Below are 21,686 nucleotides of genomic sequence, written 5' to 3' on the forward strand. Positions count from 1 at the left end.
GCGAGATTTGAACGTTGTCAACGAATCCGAGCATCTCATCATTATTATTATTATTATTATCAATTATTGCTGTGAAGACTCACCGGGGTCGCAGTGGGTGTGAGGGACCACAACGACTCGTAACTTCTTCTGGGCGGTCCACCTGTCTGCGGTGTAGACCACGTTCCAGCCTTGTTTCCAGGCTCCACCGTCTGGGTTGTCAAAGGGTAACTTTTCCAGCAGGGCGTGGGTCTGGTGTTAAAGGTCAAGGTCAGGGGGGGAGGGGTCAAAGGTGATTGTTTTTGTTTTGTTTTTAAGGGTTTTACGGCCCTTGCAACACAATAAGGTCATATCAGCGCCAGTAAAAAGGAAGAAAATGGGATAGTAAAAAGTTCTAGAATTACAATTAAATCATCCAAGAAAAGGTAAGACAAAGGGGAACTGGTTCAAATAGGGAACAGATGTAGATTCCAAGAGCACACCATCAAAAGTTTCATCCAGACACAAGCACTGGTCTCAACTAAGAGGAATACACTCAATGTTTACCAATCATATAATATAATATGTAAACTAAACATAATACAATCATAACAGAGAGATGATTTACAAGGAAAAAAATATAATCTCCCAAAACTGTAACTATACATTCGACTGTTTCCCTCCCAGCCAAGGAACTCCGGCAAGGATCAGGACAAAACTAAGTAATCTCATTCCAAGACAATGACAGGAAACAATTAGAAAATGGGTATGGGGGGATAGAAGACACAGCCTGTATCTCCCTGCCCACTATGGGAGGTCAGGATCCCCACCCAGGATATAGGGGGATAGAAGACACAGCATGTACCTCCCTGCCCACTATGGGAGGTCAGGATCCCCACCCACAGGTCAAAGGTGAAGGAATTGAATGATGTTGAATGTGAGGATGAACTATAGATTTACATACCTGTCTACTTGACAAATGTTTAAAGTTTATTAAAAATAAACAACAATAAAAAAAAAAATAGAGCTTTTATATAGCCTAATATCCATTAAACGTGCTCAAAGCGCTTTACAAGTGTGTCTCTAACTAGCAGCAACACGTAGAATGAGACATGACACCTATTAGACGATATTACAGATTTTTTTTTCCAACAGGAACTCATTTTACACTTGATTATGGAAAGGTTTTTCATTAATTTAAAATTATCAATTATAATATTGCTTGTGTGGTCTCACACCCTTAGAAAGAATGACTCCACTATAACAAATAAAGTATTGGACTGGAACCCTCGGGGCAGAAGATCCACGGGAAGGCCACGAGGAACATGGAGAAGAATTAAAGAAGCTGATATACAGAGAAGTGATAAGACATGGAATGAGATGATAAAAAAAAAAAAGTTAGCTCAAGATAAAGAAGGATGGAAACTGTTTGTCTGTGGTCTATACCCTGAAAAAGGCAATGATGATGATGATGATGATGATGATGATGATGATGATGATAAAAAATACATCCTGATGATGACTGTCTAATTGTCTGAAATTACTATTCTCTCCAGACTGCCGATGTCAATGTGGACACACGGCTCAAAACGTGGACCACACCCTTCACGAGTGCGATATTGGACCACATATCAGTGATATGGACCTGAGAGGCTGCACCCCTGAAGCCATCCAATGGATCCACCACTGGCGCGACACGATATGATGACTATTCTCATTTTTTCGACCAATGTTCGTTTTTTTCACACCACAGAGCTGCCATACTGATGAATCAAATTCATACTATAGAGACAAGGATTGAGAGAATAAGGTTTCTCCATTCTCCCACATTCTCTCTCTCTTTATTTCTTTCTCTCTGCCCCCCCCCCCCCCCCCCCCCACCCCTGATATCTAATTAATTTTTTAAATATATATTTTAATAGGGTATATAGGGGGTTAATATAACAATACTATCACCGTCTAGTATTCTTCAATAACACCCCCCCCCCGCCCCCACACCAGTCCCCGTATCTTATTCTTGATTTATATAGTTTTGATCTCATTACTTCATCTCATCGTCGCTTTCGCTCTCTCTCTCTTCCCCTGCACGCACATACATATGTGACCCCTCGTATCAAAACGGTATTATGTCGGGATGGACCAGATCTTAAAAATTCAAATTCTAGTTAAATTAGTCAAAAATAATAAACGTTGGTATTTAGCACAGTAAAATATGATATTCCTTCTACCCTATAAATCATATAAACTCAACTAAAGCATGATAATTCTGGCTACAAATTCCATTTTCAGCATCTTAATCAACCCGACTTAATACCGTTTTGAGACGTGGGGTCACATATGTGGTCAATACTTACATTGATGTCTGTCTCAGCACGGGCCGTTCGGATCCATTCGCAAGTGTCTGGATTTGGAGAGAAAATTACGAGGAATTTGATCAACTTTGGGGCACTCTAGACAAATGGTCTACAAGTCCATGGATAATAATAATAATAATAATAATAATAATAATAATAATAATAATAATAATAATAATAATAATAATAACAAATACTTTCATTTGAATTTTATTCAAGGCAGTTTTAAAACATTTTAACTTAATTTCTTTTTAAGGGCATTATAAACATTTTGATTAAACTTCTTTTCTTTTTCTCTGAGGTCATTTTAAACATTATAAATGACGTACAGTCAACAAAATATGTAACATGTACCCTGAGACAAAAAATGTGTAATTTGAGACCAAAAAAATGTGTAAGCTGAGACAAAAATGTGTAATCCGTAAATTGACTGGTAAACTAAGAATTTAGTGTGACACCTCGTCTACAACCCAAAATAGACTCCAGTACAAGTAAACACAGAAATGAACCAGATGATCTACAACTATATATATATATATATACACACACACACACACACACACACATATATATATATATATATATATTTATGAGTGTTGGTGGGTACTCGTAGGTACGAAAGTGCTCGATAATGATGGTTAGAGCTAATATAGAATACAAATTGTGAGTGACAATTTGTATTCTATATATAAATATATAAATATATATATATATAAGTACCTTTATTGGTGGAGACCGGCCCCAGGGTGGCCGGCGTGTACGGCGGCCCAGTTTTCTTCACCACTGGCTTGTGGAATATTGACAAGTCACCTGACGGCTGCTTGGGCTGAGAAATCAAACAGTTTGTGATTCACGAATGCCGTGAAACATTTACTAAGACAATGAAGGACGTAATTAATCATTCATGACAAGAACTGTGCGGCCATGTGGTCTAGTGGTATGACACTCGCTTTCGGATCGGAAGGTCCTGGGTTCGAGCCTCGCGCTCGGCGCATAGTTGAGTCCTTGGAAAAAGGCTCTTGACTGACATTCTCTCACCGTACTCAGGTGTAAAACGAGTACATGGCCGTTAACAGTGTTGTCTTTGTCCGAAAAATTGTAATATCGCCTAACAGGCGGCATGTCCCGTCCTATATGTTAAATGTTCCTGTTGACCAGGGACCACTTGTAAAGCGCTTTGAGCACATTAAGTGGATATTGCGCTATATAAAGCTCAATTAGGGAATTCTGTCCTTGTTCGTTGAACCCGTGAATTTGTCAAATGCGTGTTCGGCGAACGTGCGTTGCACTTTACTACTAGTACTACTACTACAACTAATAATAATACAACTACTACTCCTACCACCACTATCATGACCATTACTACTACTACTATTACCACTACTACCACAACTATTAGTACTACCACTACTACCACCACCACCACTACTACTACTACTATTACCACTACTACCACAACTATTAGTACTACTACTACTACCACCACCACCACTACTACTACTATTACCACTACTACCACAACTATTAGTACTACTACTACTACCACCACCACCACCACTACTATTACTATTACTACTACTACCACAACTATTAGTACTACTACTACTACCACCACCACCACCACTACTATTACTATTACTACTACTACCACAACTATTTGTACTACTACTACTACCACCACTACCACTACTACCACGACCATAACTACTACTACTATTACTACTACTACCACAACTATTAGTACTACTACTACAACAACCACCACCACGACCACTACACTACTACCACCACGACTACTACTACTACCACCACCAATACTACAACCACCTCCAATACAACTCCTTCCTAATAACCAAAGTTTAAAACCATTGAGGTCAGCCAACCTCTATAGACTGCGTTGACCACTTCCTCCTGTCCTCACCTTTGTTGCCCCAGCCTCTTGACCCATCTTGACCACTGAGGGACTGCCCTCTCCCGCTCCTTTCAAAACATCCCCCAGTTCGTGTCGGATGTTTTTGATGATTTCGTTGTTGGATGCGATATCTCTCTCCATCTGTCCAACTTTGCTGATCAGCATGTTATAAGTGGCCTGAGGGAATAGAGGGGAGGAGGAGGGTGAGGGGGGAGGAGGAGGGGGAGGGGGGAGATGAAAAAATGTTGTTGTTTTTTTAAATTGAACTTTTATATAGTGTAATATCGACTAAACATGATCAAAGCGCTTTACAAGGGGTCCCTGGCCACCAGCAACACTTAACATTAAGGACGGGACATGATGTCTGTTAAGCGATATTACAATTTTCTAACAGAAACAACAGCCAGGTACACATTTCAAACCCGAGTATGGCGAGAGATTGTGAGTAAATAGCCTTTTCCAAGGACTCAACTATGCGCTGAGCAGGCTCGAACCCAGGACTTTCAGATCCGAAAGCAAGTGTCATACCACTAGACCACATAGCCGCATAGGGATGAGCGGGGGTTAGGAAAGGGTTTTAGAAATAGAGGGGGAAGTTGTGGGTTTGCTTCATCAGTCTCTCAAAAATGTGTCTTCATGAATTTACTGCCTAGATTACTCACTCCATCCTGATCAAATATCGATAACAATTATTATAATGATGATGATGATGATGATGATAAAAATGATAAAGTTGGTGATAATAATAATAATAATAATAATAATAATAATAATAATAATGATAATAATAATAATGATAATAATAATAATAATAATAATAATAATAATAATAATAATAATAATAATAATAATAATAATAATAATAATAATAATAATAATAAATAATAATGATAATAATAATAATAATAATAATAATAATAATAATAATAATAATAATAATAATAATAATAATAATAATAATAATAATATTACTAATTTGAAGAAGAAAAGAAGAAGAAGAAGAAGAAGAAGAAGAAGAAGAAGAAGAAGAAGAAGAAGAAGAAGAAGAAGAAGAAGAAGAAGAAGAAGAAGAAGAAGAAGAAAGAAGAGAAGAAGAAGAAGAAGAAGAAGAAGAAGAAGAAGAAGAAGAAGAAGAAGAAGAAGAAGAAGAAGAAGAAGAAGAAGAAGAAGAAGAAGAAGAAGAAGAAGAAGAAGAAGAAGAAGAAGAGTATTTATATAGCAATCTAAGCCTTAGGGTGAACCAATAGCTCAGTGGGTCGAGCACTCGCTTCACATGCAAAGGGACCAAGATTGATCCCCGATGCAGTCAAGAATTTTTTCCTGACCCCCCTGCCCACACCCACCCAGCAGTGATTGGGTAGCGGAAAGTACTTTGCGATAGACTAGTATCCTATCCAAATGGTAGCAAGCAATTTCTATTGTCCATTTCATGATATAGAAAATGGGATAAACTCTGTCCAGCTCCATGGGCCTAATTGACTCGCGAGGACTGCTTTTTTTTTTTTTTAAATTTATGCCTAATCCTAAAAAAAAACATTCCTATGTTGGAATCTTGTTCCAAGTTCCAATGATGACAAGTAGAGAGAGAGAGAAGTCAAACTGACCCCGTGCGTTCGGCTTGACCTAGGGAATGTGTTAATAGTGTCCAACATAGTATACAACATGGCGATGGTGACGATGAAGATGAGCACACCCCACAACACAGTCACGCGCTTCATTCGTGTCAACATCTTGTTTGTTCTCTGCGTTCGTCCGTCGTGTTTGTGTATGTGTATGTGTGTGTGTGATGATAAATGATGATATCCTGTTGTAGCACACACACACTACACTGGCCACTCAAGTAATCTGTTGGAAAATCAAAGCTAGAGGTGCCTAAATGAGCCAATAAAATGGAGATAAAAAATATAAAGTGAGTAGATGTGACTCAACGTTTCGGCCCTTGGCCTTCGTCAGGAGACAGTAAACAAAAACACAAACAAATATGTAAATTTACAAAATATCACATTTTGTCAAATGTGGAAATAAAGTTAATGTGAGGAAAGGGCGTCGAGTGTTGATGCAAGAAGTGGAAATGAGGGAGGGGGGGGGGGGGGGGGGGGGAAGGAGGTAACAAAACATGTGTGTAATGTAATAGTAATAATAGAATCAAATTTTCTGGGGAAACAAAAGAAAATAATTCAGAGATCCCATTCTAGAATTTCGAAAAATACAACAACAAAAAAATAAATAAATAAATAAAGATAAAGAAAAAAAAAAAATAAATAAAAAAGGAAAAGAAGTCTACAGGGAGGAGATAGTGTGTGACACGTAGAATTTCAAATAAATTGGCCTTCTTCATTGGTGTTCTTAATTTCGTAACCCCATAATTATAGCTTATTATTACTATGTTTCACAACTGGTTATATGTATGTGTCAGTGCATGACATAATCAGTCGGAAGGTGAAAATTTTGGATTTGCATTTTTATGCATTTTCTGAAAGAATATGCTCCCCAGAGCATTTTAATCTTTATTGGAAGTAAATCAACTTGACTCGCTGTAAAACAAAATTTAGAAGTGAAATTAAGCTTTGATATTTCCCAAAGATGTTTAAAAAGGGTTGATTTAATCATTTATGACAAGAACTCATTTTTGATAAAAATTGACATTCTAACTATACTTGGCAATATCTCAGTTCAAAACTTTCACCATCCGACTGATTATGTCATTCACTGTAACATATCAGTTACTGAAAAACATTCATCATGGTAGTATATTTGATTGGGGGGGGGAGGGGGGAATGCTTTTTTTTCTTTTTTTTTTTTAAAGGAGGAAATTCCTTCTATGACTCAAATGTGACCCATCGTCTCAAAACGGTATTATGTCGAAACGAAATAGATGCTTAAAAGCCGAATTAAATGTTAAACTGATCAAAAATATGGTTGCCATTCTCCTCGATAAAACGTACAAACTCAACACAAGTCTCATATTTCTGGCTATAAATTCAATTTTCAACATCTTAACCATCCCGACTTAATACCGTTTTGAGGCGAAGGGTCACAAATCGTGAATTTCCAACGAGGATCCAAGAAAAAATCCCATCAGCAATGATTCCCAGACAAACCTTGAACACGCCCCCCCACCCCCCCAACCGTTTCTTTCAAGAATAAAGTTTATCTCTCTCCTTACTGGCCAGTTACAGAATCTTCCCCAAAACTTTGAATCCACCCAACACAACAATATATTCTCTCTCTCTCTGTCTCTTTCTCTCATATATCCTCTTTTTGTCACAGACCATGAGAGTTGGTAAATCGTCAAATATTTACTATTAACAGCCACGGACTGATGTTGTTGCACAAATCTTTTACGTGAATTGTTCCTTATTATGACGATAGGCAGTAAATTATCATTTAAAACAAAGGAAATTACTATTTTTAAAAAAAATATATCAGGCAATATTTAATTATTTATACTTGGCAGAGATTTGCCACTTTTTTCCCCCGCGGAATCTCACATTTGGATCCGAAAACAAAAGTAATATTTGTTTTTGATATGATTTTAATTTTACTAGGACTAGGAATTTGTGAAAAGACTTGTGACAATCAATTAAAAACAAATGTTGATGAGTGTAGACTCAAGACTTTTCCACAGCGATTGACAACGAATGAATGATTGGAAGAAAGTGACAAGATTCGAGATTCGAATGCGAGCAAATCGAGGTTGGACTGAAATCACCACTATAACCTAAAAACTTCCTATTTCTTCTTCTTCGTTCCCGTCACGTCACATGGTCAGTCCGGTCTGGTGAATGAAGCCCACAGTGGTCCTGAGGTCGTCCTCATTGCCGTACAGCTTCTTTGAGTATGGGGTTGGGTCAGGCCAGAAGTTCCTTCTCAACTGGTTGTACCTTGGACATTCCATTAGGACATGATGACCATTTTCATTTTCAAGTCCGCAGTCACATTGTCCAGAGGCACCTGCTCTGGACATCCTCCACAGATGTTCCTTTAAATGGTTGTGTCCAGTTCTCAGTCTGAAGATGATGACTTATTCCTTTCTGTCGAGCACCTTGATTGGGTCATTCATGTTGTATTTGTATTCTGGGTGCTTCTCTCTCCATCTCTGAGACTGGATAAATTTGGCCATTTTGTTAATTTCTCCTGTTGAGTACGTTGGGGAGGACTCCTTGGTAATTGATGGACTCAGTCCTTGGCAATTGACTGATAAATGGTAGGAATGCCAGTTTGATGTTTTTTGTGCCAAAATTTTTAATAACTTTGGATCTTATTGAAACTGTTTGGCAATAAAGCTGGATTTTGGCTTCCTTACATTCTTGACATATTTCCTGGCGTTAAAAACCTAATTAATTTCGATTGATCTGATACACAAACTTTGATTTGGCATTTTTCTAAGACTTGAGACTTGTATGATATTTGTTATGTAAAATTTATCTGGCAAACGTGCAGGAGGTGTCTGGGGATAAAAATGCGTAGTGTTTTTTATGCACCTCCGTCACGTATGCGCATCCCACCCAATTTCATCAGCGATATTGTGTTTCTGTATTTGGACATGGCGAAAGCTATATTGTGACATCTGTAGGATGTTTTTGTTAATAAATTTATATAAAAATAATAATAATTTAAAAATCGAAATATAAAACCAGAAAAGAGAAGTTGCATTGAAGGTAAAATTATGTTTTAGAAAGACCTTATTAAATGTGATGGACAGTCAGGTGGCTCCGTAGCTCAGTGGACAAGCTGTCAGACTCCAACCTTGAAAGTACCGGGTTCGATTCCCATTGTAGACATAGTTTGTTTCTTTTAAATTTACTTTATATTTTTGTTTGCTTTTTTTCTTTTTTTTTTTTTTTTCAAAAACATTTTATCATGTTTTTAAAAAAACTTAGATTTTAATTTTCTAAAATTATTTATTTATTTGAGATCAGTATTTGTGTGCCATGTTTCTTTTTAATTTTAGCTGTTTAAATTATTGTTATTATTATTATTATTCTTTAATTTAATATCATTGTATAAACGTACATTGGTAATCTCTAATCAGCGTGCTAAACTACAATCTAAAACTATTTAAACCTCATGGACGTATGCAGCAACATTTTCATTAAGGAAAAGGCTATTCGGACCCGAGTCTGAATTGCTTCCCGTGGCAATTCGGACTCGAGCCTAAATCATGAGGTAACTATAGTACTAGTCGGCCATGGTCTAAACTAAATAGAACTCCGTGGCTAACCAGGGTCGAGTCTGAATAACTCCATGGCTCTTCGATTCGGAATACTGCAATGCAATGCGCCCGAATGATGAACTATCAATAGTATCATTAGTGAAACTCTCAGTTACTATTCCGTTTGCAGCTATAGAAACCGTATTGGTCTTCCTAAACACACACACACTCATGAGTATCTCTAATTCATTAAAAACAGAATAATCACACACACACACTACACACTCCCCCCCCCCCCCCCCCCAACAACCATTTCAACAACCCAAGAGCCAGCGGCTTTTTCTCTGATCATTTTCTCTCCGCATTCAACCAGTGCTTATTTTATTAAAATAGGCACCTAGTCCAGTATTATCTAATAATATTAGTATTAGACAGTACTCTGCACCTACCCCAGTGGCGGGACTCTATTGCATGGCTTGCTGCCAAGAATCGCCTCTATTTCTATATTTAGAAATAAAACAGCATAAATTTTTTTTAATTAAAAAAGAATTAAGATACTGCCTTTTGTCAAAGCCCGACCCATACAGCCTTTTAAATAAAACGCTCAATGCCCAAAGTCATATTATTCTCCTTTCCCCGCAGTTTTTCACGTCCACAAATGGCAAATTATATAATGTAGAGATATGTCATGCATGTATCTTTTGCAACACGCTCATCATCATCATTGCCTTTTTCACCCTGGGTCAGGGTATAGGCCACAGACAAACAGTTTCCATCCTTCTCTATCCTGAGCCAACTTTTTTATCTCATTCCAGGTCTTACCACTTCTCTGTATATCAGCTTCTTTAATTCTTCTCCATGTTCCTCGTGGCCTTCCCCTTGATCTTCTGCCCTGAGGGTTCCAGTCCAATACTTTCTTTGTTATAGTTGAGTCATTCTTTCTAAGCGTGTGTCCAATCCACCTCCATCGTCTTCTTCCTATATCCTCTCCCACTGGTTTCTGCTGTGTTCTTTTCCATACTTCTTCATTTTTTATTCTATCCATCCATTTTATTCTGAGTAGCTTACGCATGCACCTGTTTACGAAAATCTGTACCCTCCTTATACATGCCTGTGATGCGTCCCAAGTTTCACATCCATACAGTAGGACAGACTTCACGTTTGAGTTGAAAAGTCTTAGCTTTAGTTGAAGGGAGATATCTTTAGTTCTCCAAACTCTGTTCAAAGATGTGAATGCAGCCTGTGCCTTTCCTATTCGTGCTTTCACCTCTGCTTCCGTGCCTCCATCCTTGTCAATTATACTTCCGAGATAGCAGAAAGTGTCTATATCTTCGAGTTCCTGATCTTTTACTTTGATCTGCTCCCTTTGACGCGTACCTATCCTCAAGACCTTTGACTTTGCAGGGTGAATTCTTATACCAATTGATTCCGAGAGGCTGTTTATAATTGTGGTTTTTGCTTGCATCTGGTCCTGGGTGTGGGACAAAAGAGCCAGATCATCTGCAAAATCCAGATCATCCAACTGTGTCCAGGGGGTCCACTGTATCCCATTTCTTCTCCCTTTGGAGGTTTCCTTCATTAGCCAGTCAATGGCAAGGATGAACAGGAATGGTGAGAGCAAGCATCCCTGCTTGACACCAGTCTTAATTTTAAAGCTGTCAGTAAGCTGATCTTCATGTACAACCCTGCAACTTGATCCTTCATACATTTCCTTAATGAGGTTTACTATCTTTTCAGGGAGTCCATAATGTGCCAGAATTTTCCACAATGTTGCTCTGTCAATACTGTCGAAAGCCTTCTCGTAATCCAGAAAGTTGACAATAAGAGGAGAGTTCCATTCTATAGACTGTTCTACTATGACTCGCAGAGAGGCAATCTGGTCGGTGGTTGAACGGTTTTTCCGAAAACCTGCCTGTTCGTCCCGCAGTTTAGCATCTGTTGCATTCTTAATTCTCTCTAAAATAATACGGTTGAAAACCTTTCCTGGGATAGAAAGAAGAGTGATGCCTCGATAATTATTACAATTACTGAGGTCCCCTTTCTTTGGAAGCTTGATAAGATGTCCTTCCTTCCAATCCTTTGGGAATATCCCGTCATTCCAGATTCTCTCAAATAGTGGGTGCAGGGCTTCAGCATTTCTTTCCGCATCAGCTTTTAGAGCCTCCGGTGGAATCTGGTCTGGTCCAGCAGCTTTCCCCCTTTTCATCTTGTTAATGGCACCCACAATCTCTGCTATCGATGGTGGATCACAGCTAATTGGTAGCTCATTCCTTGCAGGCAAAATTTCTGGCTGGTTGTCTGGTGGTGGTCTGTTCAGAAGGCAGTTGAAATGTTCCCTCCATCGTTCAGATTGAGCCTCTTTTCCAAAAATAGTTTTCCCATCTTTGTCTTTGACTGGTACCTCTGGTTTCCCATATTTTCCAGCAAGTGTCTTGGTAGTTTGATAAAGGATCCTCATGTGTCCTCCAGTCGTTGCTGCTTCTGCTTTCTCTGCAAGTCTGTTCATGAATGCTTCCTTGTCTTTCTTCACAGATCTTTTGACTTCCTTAACTATGGATCGATACTGCTCTTGTGCATCCAGTCTTGAAGCCCTTGTTCGGCTTGCATTCACTTGTTCCTTCCTTGTTCTCCTCTTTTCAATAAGGTCCAAGGTGGTTGGACTTATCCATTCTTTATGTTCCGATTTCTTTACCCCCAATACCTCGTGGCAAGTTGTTATGTAGACTTCCTTGATCTTTGCCCAATGTGACTCTACATCTATGTCCTCCTCGAGCTCAGTAAGAGGTTGGAATCTATTACTCAATTGTAGTTTGAATTCCTCATTCTTTTCCCCATCAAGTGCATTCACCTCGAATTTTCTTCTTGTATGTGATCTGGCCCCGTGTTTTCTGAGTCGGAGCTTAAGCTTTGCCAATAGCAGGTGGTGGTCTGATCCAACATCTGCCCCTCTCCGTACTGTCACATCTTCCAATGAACGTCTGAATCTACGAGAGATACAAAAATGATCAATCTGATTCTCTGTCACACCATCTGGTGAGACCCAAGTTGCTTTGTGGATCCTCTTATGGGGGAACACTGATCCTCCAATCACCAAACTGTTGAATGCACAGAAATTTGCAAATCTCTCTCCATTATCATTCATTTCTCCCATGCCATGACGTCCCATGATACCTTCATAGCCTACGTTATCCTGTCCCACTTTTGCATTAGCATCTCCCATCAATATGTTGATGTCTTTCCTTGGCAACTTGTCAATGACTTGTTGTAGCAGACCATAAAATGTATCTTTGTCCTCATCTGTTGCATCATTTGTTGGGGCATAGATCTGTACAATGTTCATGCTGATCTTCTTACTCCGTGTTGTAAAGGACGCCATGATGATCCTTTCTCCGCATTGTTCCCATCCTCTCAGTGACTTCTGGGCAAACTTGCTTAGAATTATTCCTACTCCCTGTGTATGAATCCCGTCCCCTCTCCCTGAATATAAAATCTTCTCCCCAGACTTGAGGTGTTTCTGTCCGGATTGTATCCAGTGGGTTTCGCTTACTCCAAGTATATGCAGCCTGTATCTTCTCATCTCAGTCACAACTTGAGAGCTTTTTCCTGCTTCATACATGGTGCGAACGTTCCACGACGCAATTCGAAGCTGCTTGTTTGGCGAAGACGTCATCGGGTCAGCAGAGTCCTTTCGGCTTTGTCTGTTGTCCTTCATAAATTCTGTAATTCCAGAAACTCTTCGGTCGCCCAAGCTAAAAAAAGGATTTAGTTTGTCTGTCTGTGTTTCTGTAACGGTTTGAGTTTAACGGAAAGGGGTGTTAACCCTTTGCCAACCCCAACCTGGAGGACCAGGTGACTCAAAGATGGGGGAATCACACACCATTAGTCGCCTTTTACGACACGCTGGCTTGGCGTTGGGCTATTCTTGACCCTCTCAGTTGAGGGACCCCGGACACCACACGGGGAAACACGCTCATGGCAAATCAAATAAATCTTCCAATCATTACACAAAGACACTCTTTTTTTTATCTATGCGAGGGCAAATTGATTGTTAACGTTAATAATAGCGACTACAATTGTAATCTCCCAAAGACCACGAATATTTAGATCTATGTTTTGTTTTTTAAGGCGCTTGCAACACATTTAGGTCATATCAGCGCCAGGAAAAATGGAGAAATTGGATAGCAAAAAGTTCTAGAATTACCAATTAAAAAGTACAGGCAGCCCTTACCGTTTTCTAATTAAAAAGTACCCAAGAAAAGGTAAGACAAAGGGGAATAATAGATCACCGCTTTTGAAGGTATAGCCATCTTCGGGGAGTTCTAAAACGTGACTTGCTCGCTCACTCGCCCTCCTACCGACTGACAACTGACAACGAGCAGCTTCCCCTCACCTTACCACGCTTCACTTTCGAGCCAGATTCCACTTCCGTCACTTCCTGTGATTGCGCAGGCGCATTGTGTCAGGAGTCCGAATTGCCACGTGAAGCAATTCAGACTCGGGTCCGAATTGCCACTTCGTTTCATTAATTTACCATCACCGCCATAGGAGGTGCATAAAAACGCCACCATAAAAATGGGCCAAGTTTTTCTTCTTCTTCTTTTGATTGCCCACAATCAATTGGTTGATTATTATGGCAAATATGAAACTGCTTTCTAATCTCTCTGTATTCCTTGTTTATAATCGTTAGTCTAAAATCAATTTCCAGGGACATTCAGGGGTCGTCAACGTTGGTCAGTGATGGTTTGTGTAAGGTCTAAGTATCTGCATAGCAACTTGCCACAAAAGCATCAATTGTAGTGGCTTCGGTCACTTTAGCGTCAAGCTGGTTCCAGTCTCTGACCGTATGCGGCAAGAAGGAAAAACCAAGTTTTTCTTACCCTTACAGGTTTGACTGGAGACCATAAAATAAAGTTAAAGGAGTGGAAATAACTGAATTTGAATAACAACAACCCTAATTTTTGCACACTCCATTTTTTGAATTGAAAAAGAGTTTTTTATTTAGGGCCAATTTGTGTTTCAACGTGTGCTAACCATCATAACTATTTTCAAGACGACAATATGGAAGTGGAAGTCATTTTTTAGATATTTATATTTTTTTGTAGCATTTCATTTCCTCTGCCTCTACTCTTGGTCTTAGTTCATCTGACGTCGTCCTTTTTATTACCTTCTTTTAAGTCCTTTTACTTTTATGGAATCCAAACTTGCTAATTACAATTTACAAGATTGCTCATTGCTACCCTTCCCCCGCGACTCAATAAATCGGTTTGAGTTTGAACTTAATAAGAATGGTGCAAAAAGAGTTAAAGTTAAAGTATGTAGACGTCTGAGACGTTTTTATGTGGTTTGTCTAGATGATAAACAAATTGTAGGGATCTCTAGCCGTAAACAATCGTACGGCTAGTGACCTTGGCAATGGTCATTCCTACTTCCGCTCTGCCTCGTCCCGAGCTGACCCAGCTCATATAAAGCCAAGTGGACCTCTCGATTTAGACACACTTACCGACACACTTCTTCAGACTTACCTACGACAGACACTTCACACTTACCCAGATACACACTACACTTACCTACAGACTACCTACTGCACACTTCAAGCTCTACACTAAACTATCTACCATACCATATCTGTTGCGACCATACCTATCTACCATTACGACTAACTAGATTCAGGGTAAGCCATATTTTTATACTAACTATAACTTTATCTATTTAATATATATTTTTAACTCAGTAATTCCGTGATTCACCGGCCATCTGGACCCATCCTAGCCATGGAGTCCTACAGCCAGAATACCGAGTTCTGGCAATCACGGTAGTTACTACAAAATTTGCTCCTGCATTTGTCATTATCATTTGTCGAATTAGTCGAATCTTACAGCAAAATCAACGGCAAAATAAGAAAAGTAAGGGATACCATAAGTAAGTTAGGTTAAGTTAAGTGCTAACTTTTGACTATTTGTTTGACTTGACTTGACTGCGCATTGACGTTAAGTTAAGTGCTAACTTTTGACTATTTGTTTGACTTGACTGCGCATTGACTGTAGGTAGTCGCATCGCCCGTGGCTGAGCCGCTGATCGAGCCCCGATATCGATGTTACGGCTCTGGAGTGAAAATTGTGTTTACCGGTGAACATAGTTTTACTTCCATTGCCGTGGAATCGCTTCCTGTGCACTAATTTCGTCACTTCCGGTCTCATTTTAAAGAGGAGAAGCCAGCGCATCAGGCGGTGTTTTCAGATTTTTAATCCGTTCATTCTTTGTTCAGATGCCAGCTGTTTGAAAATTTGGTAAGTTTTAACTTCATTTTAAATACATTTTTCATTATATTACCTATTTTTAATTAATGTTATATTATTCGCCAACCATTTTTCTCTATTTGTGTGAATTTTGGTGGTGATTGATGCTGGCGAAAGCGTCTTTTAGTGACTTTAAATACGATGCGTGTTCATGAAGTTGGCGACGGCCAACCAGGATTGCCTCTCGATGTATCCCGAGTCTCCTGTGTACAGTGCAGTCTGTAAACTATCGACTGCGTTTGCTTTTGTGACTTGTATAAATAATTTCAAGCTAAATAATTGCTGTAAAAAGACTGAAAATAGTCCCATCCATAATTTTAGTTTTATTTTATGAATGAATGTTGAAACTGAAATGACTTTTTAACTGGGATGATACCGGACAACTAAAAATTATGTTCCACTGATATTATTTTTTATCTTTTATTTTTGTTTGTTCTGCAGGTTAAGTGTGTTGGTTTAATTTAATGTGGTTAATTTCAATACAAATAATACAGAATAGCATGATAGAGCCAATTCAAGTATATTTCATTCATTACTTTACTCTTTACCACAACAAAAATTATTATATAACTTTTAATTTTGTTGATTTAATCATAATCGAAGTACTTTTTTTGTTTTCAGAGTCAGACGTTCATTATGACACCACATTTTCATGTTTCATTTCCTGCCTTGTATTTTTAAATATGAAATTGAAATAACAATATGAATTTGATTGTCTGCCACCTCCAACTCCCGTCGTCTGCCGCCTCGAACTCCAGTCGTCTGTCTTGTATTTTTAAATATGAGATTGAAATAACAACATGAATTTGATTGTCTGCCACCTCCAACTCCAGTCGTCTGCCTCCTCCAGCTCCAATAATCTGCCTTGTATTTTTATATATGAAATTGAAATAACAACATGAATTTGATTGTCTGCCACCTCCAACTCCCGTCGTCTGCCGCCTCTAACTCCTGTCGTCTGTCTTGTATTTTTAAATATGAGATTGAAATAACAACATGAATTTGATTGTCTGCCTCCTCCAGCTCCAATAATCTGCCTTGTATTTTTAAATATGAAATTGACATAACATGAATTTGATTGTCTGCCACCTCCAACTCCAGTCGTCTGCCGCCTCGAACTCCAGTCGTCTGTCTTGTATTTTTAAATATGAGATTGAAATAACAACATGAATTTGATTGTCTGCCACCTCCAACTCCAGTCGTCTGCCGTCTCGAACTCCAGTCGTCTGTCTTGTATTTTTAAATATGAGATTGAAATAACAACATGAATTTGATTGTCTGCCACCTCCAGCTCCTATAATCTGCCTTGTATTTTTGAATATATGAAATTGTAATAACAACATGAATTTGATTGTCTGCCACCTCCAACTCCCGTCGTCTGCCGCCTCCAGCTCCAATAATCTGCCTTGTATTTCTAAATATGAGATTGAAATAACAACATGAATTTGATTGTCTGCCACCTCCAACTCCCGTCATCTGCCTCCTCCAGCTCCAATAATCCGCCTTGTATTTTTAAATATGAAATTGAAATAACAACATGAATTTGATTGTCTGCCACCTCCAACTCCAGTCGTCTGCCGCCTCTAACTCCAGTCGTCTGTCTTGTATTTTTAAATATGAGACTGAAATAACGACATGAATTTGATTGTCTGCCACCTCCAACTCCCGTCGACTGCCTCCTCCAGCTCCAATAATCTGCCTTGTATTTTAAATATGAAATTGAAGTAACAACATGAATTCGATCGTCAGTCTCCCCCAACTACTTCTGTATCATTGCTTGGACTTCGATGTATTTATTCAGTATCATTACCTGGATATTGCCTGTGTCTACATTCCATGCAGCCAACAACCCAGAGTGCCTAGATTTTGTTGTCTTCTGTCTTTTGCCACATATCAGCCATCTTATGGATTTAAGCGAGTCAGTACGTGAGTACCCTTTAATCTGTTCTCTTAGTGATGTTGAATGCAAAGCAATTATCAAATTTTCTAAAGTTCATTTCAATTTTAATGTAGTTTAATAGTTAGTCATATGATACATCTCTTCGAGATGTTCAGTTTGATATATGACATGCCTATGTTGCAGAAAGTTTGCAAAGTGTCGGTATTTATCGGCTTATTGTTTGTTATTATGTAATATGTTACGTAATATTCAATTTTGCATTTTCAGGTTAAGTTTTCTCTACCACTCTTATGTAGTTCTTGTTTTTAATTTTGCATTTTTATCACTGACCATGTTTGCATATATAAAGCGGCAAGCTTGTTTCTCCCGAGTACTGTTGGTGCCCAAATGTCTTGTCCAAGGATGCAAAAACATTGGGCAGTACATTTGCAAGTTGCATTTACTGACACTTGTTCAACTTTATTTCTAGCCCTGTTCATTGTTTTTTTGTTTTTTTTTTCTTCTCTCCGAATACCAGTCATCTTTCGTCTGTTGTTCATTTGCCAATGCCAAATATTAAGTGCCTTCCCCAAGGACACAACTTTAGTGTCTAAATTCATACGTTTACGCTCCTTTCCTCTTGTTTTAACAATTTTTGTGTTCAAAATTAATCATAGCCATAGTATTGTAAGCATGCTCTGGAAGAAGACCACCCTCAAATCTGTTTTTAAAGTTATTATCCGTTCCTCGCGTCTTTTTTTTTCATTTTCTAGGGTTATGTAATTGCATGACGTTGCATAATATTGCATAATAATCATTTAATTTTTTAAAAATTTGCTTCGTCTTTCCTTTGCGATCATTTTGATATATGGTTTTATATGTATTCCACCCCAAATAACCGTGATTTTCCATTTCCCCCGCTTTTCGGTTGCTCTCTGGTCACAGTTTTAGTTTCTTTTTTCCTCTTAAATTATATTAAGTATTTTGGTCCACTTTTGCGGACTAATAATCCCGTAACTTTGGTTCTAATTGTCACATTGTCATAATTTTGGTACCATTGAAAAGTGTATTTCTTGCAGAATAGCATGAGACTATTTTGAAAACAATTGCTGCAATCTCAAATTTTCATGCAACTACCTATTGACTGACTACTGACTGACTGGGCGAGATTCAATTCCATTTGACTTTAATCGTGAGAACGGAAGTGCAATTTAAGAGATTATTTTAAACAATGAAGGTGAACAATTTACTGTTCCTAACCTGAATGATTTCCAGACAGTCGATCGATCAATCAGATCAATAATTCCATTCCTAATGAACAACCTTGCGGTTCAGTAGCAACGAACTTGCTCCGAATCGCCTAGACAAGTGTGTGTTGATGGTGTGTTGTTTTCGTTTGGTTGGCTGATGCGAAAAATTGTAGTGTGGCATTGAAGAGCTCTCTTCCGGTAATCTCCACTCTCGGGGTCAGCCACAGATAAAGGAGAAGGGCAGCAGATAGGACAACAGAGGGGTCCACATCATTAAATGTGGCTTATGAGAGATCGAGCGTCGCCATATTTCTTTTTTTGAAACTAGGGAGCTGTGCGATTTATTCTATATTTCATCGCTTTCATAGAGCGATATTAACTTTGATTTGTTGATAGAATTTTTTAAAGGTCAGGACGATAAACTAAAGTAGAAACAATGTACTTTAAATTCAGAAAAGTGAGTGGAGCAGGCACTTATGTTGGTAACAACAAGATATGAAGTGAATAGAAAAGTGCCAGAAGACAATAGAGTCACTTTTCTGAATTTAAAATTCACCCCATACACCGGAGCATACTCAATGTCTCAATCGTTTCTATGTAAAATGTTTGTGTTGAGAATATTGGCTGTTAAGCTTAACTGCTGGTCAAAATTACTTCGCGATGGTGGTGTGCGAACGAATCGGCGGTCTCAAGAAATGGGTGAGAGAGGGATCTAGAAATGACTTGGGTTTGAAACGAATATTTTGTGTTCGTGGATAGCTCACACGGTAGAGCCACGCTCTCACCTGCCAGGCGGAGTTGTCGTACCAATAAGGTCGCAGGTTCAAACCCCACCACCGCCGCGAAAAATTTTTTATTCTCTATTGTCTTCTGGCACTTTTCTATTCACTTCATATCTTGTTGTTACCAACATCAGTGCCTGCTCCACTCACTTTTCTGAATTTAAAATTCACCCCATACACCGGAGCATACTCAATGTCTCAATCGTTTCTATGTTATATGTTTGTGTTGAGAATATTGGCTATTAAGCTTAACTGCTGGTCAAAATTACTTCGCCATAGTGGTGTGCGAACGAATCGGCGGTCTCAAGAAGTGGGTGAGAGAGGGATCTAGAAATGACTTGGGTTTGAAACGAATATTTTGTGTTCGTGGATAGCTCACACGGTAGAGCCACGCTCTCACCTGCCAGGCGGAGTTGTCGTACCAATAAGGTCTCAGGTTCAAACCCCACCACCGCCGCGAAAAATTTTTTATTCTCTATTGTCTTCTGGCACTTTTCTATTCACTTCATAAGTGCCTGCTCCACTCACTTTTCTGAATTTAAAATTCACCCCATACACCGGAGCATACTCAATGTCTCAATCGTTTCTATGTTATATGTTTGTGTTGAGAATATTGGCTATTAAGCTTAACTGCTGGTCAAAATTACTTCGCGATAGTGGTGTGCGAACGAATCGGCGGTCTCAAGAAGTGGGTGAGAGAGGATCTAGAAATGACTTGGGTTTGAAACGAATATTTTGTGTTCGTGGATAGCTCACACGGTAGAGCCACGCTCTCACCTGCCAGGCGGAGTTGTCGTACCAATAAGGTCGCAGGTTCAAACCCCACCACCGCCGCGAAAAATTTTTTATTCTCTATTGTCTTCTGGCACTTTTCTATTCACTTCATAAGTGCCTGCTCCACTCACTTTTCTGAATTTAAAATTCACCCCATACACCGGAGCATACTCAATGTCTCAATCGTTTCTATGTTATATGTTTGTGTTGAGAATATTGGCTATTAAGCTTAACTGCTGGTCAAAATTACTTCGCGATAGTGGTGTGCGAACGAATCGGCGGTCTCAAGAAGTGGGTGAGAGAGGGATCTAGAAATGACTTGGGTTTGAAACGAATATTTTGTGTTCGTGGATAGCTCACACGGTAGAGCCACGCTCTCACCTGCCAGGCGGAGTTGTCGTACCAATAAGGTCGCAGGTTCAAACCCCACCACCGCCGCGAAAAATTTTTTATTCTCTATTGTCTTCTGGCACTTTTCTATTCACTTCATAAGTGCCTGCTCCACTCACTTTTCTGAATTTAAAATTCACCCCATACACCGGAGCATACTCAATGTCTCAATATGTTTGTGTTGAGAATATTGGCTATTAAGCTTAACTGCTGGTCAAAATTACTTCGCGATGGTGGTGTGCGAACGAATCGGCGGTCTCAAGAAGTGGGTGAGAGAGGGATCTAGAAATGATTTGGGTTTGAAACGAATATTTTGTGTTCGTGGATAGCTCACACGGTAGAGCCACGCTCTCACCTGCCAGGCGGAGTTGTCGTACCAATAAGGTCGCAGGTTCAAACCCCACCACCGCCGCGAAAAAACAATGTACTGTACTTTTATATTTTCGTCACACCCCCCAATGAAAGGGTTTATATTAATAATAATTGTCACTGATCTTATAACATTAAAAGATAAAGATATCTCCTGCCACAATAAGGCTATTGATTTTACAAAAGGTTCCCACAAAAGTATAGCTTTAAATTATTAAACAAGTCCGCTGATCATTAAATTATAACTTTATTTTAAAAGATAAAGAAAATGTCAAAATAAAAATGAAAGTTTTGACAACCAAAACGTACCTATTCGGTAACATATAAAGACAATACAATACACACAAACAAATCTTGTCTTGTTGTCGTCTCGAGTTTGCTCCTCTGTAATCTTGTAACGGCGTCGCTCTGACTTTTCGTGAAGATGTGTAGATATTTCTTCCCTTTGAAACGATCACGGCCCAAAAAATATTGAGAACAACTGTGCTTCTCAAATTTGTTTTACGTACAAGACTTAGTACTATCCCTTTTGGGTCTGGATAGAGATTTGACCGACTCAATTTTTCA

The 21,686-nt window shown here is 38.9% G+C and overlaps 1 protein-coding gene across 7 annotated transcripts in view; it reads right to left on the reverse strand.

Moving 5' to 3' along the window:
- Window positions 1-18,995, reverse strand: part of LOC144960664 (alpha-mannosidase 2x-like) — a 74,314-nt gene extending 55,319 nt beyond the window's left edge. Inside the window, exons 1-6 of one of the 7 annotated variants that reach the window (XR_013642911.1) lie at window positions 18,815-18,995; window positions 5,829-6,096; window positions 4,234-4,401; window positions 3,033-3,138; window positions 2,313-2,359; window positions 84-231 (exon numbers count right to left, since the gene is read on the reverse strand). Coding sequence is in view for 5 of the 7 variants with exons in the window: in XM_078893939.1 (XP_078750065.1) it covers window positions 84-231; window positions 2,313-2,359; window positions 3,033-3,138; window positions 4,234-4,401; window positions 5,829-5,954 (595 nt within the window). In the remaining 2 variants the exon portion in view is untranslated. The remainder of the gene's footprint in view (window positions 1-83; window positions 232-2,312; window positions 2,360-3,032; window positions 3,139-4,233; window positions 4,402-5,828; window positions 6,097-18,814) is intronic. The other 6 variants (XR_013642910.1, XM_078893942.1, XM_078893941.1 and 3 more) reach the window with 6 other exon arrangements.
- Between the last annotated feature and the right edge of the window lie 2,691 nt (window positions 18,996-21,686).

Source organism: Berghia stephanieae, chromosome 15 (assembly GCF_034508935.2).
Source record: "Berghia stephanieae isolate SIO BIC M18660-M18661 chromosome 15, UCSD_Bste_1.3, whole genome shotgun sequence".
Classification (NCBI taxonomy): Eukaryota; Metazoa; Mollusca; class Gastropoda; order Nudibranchia; family Aeolidiidae; genus Berghia; species Berghia stephanieae.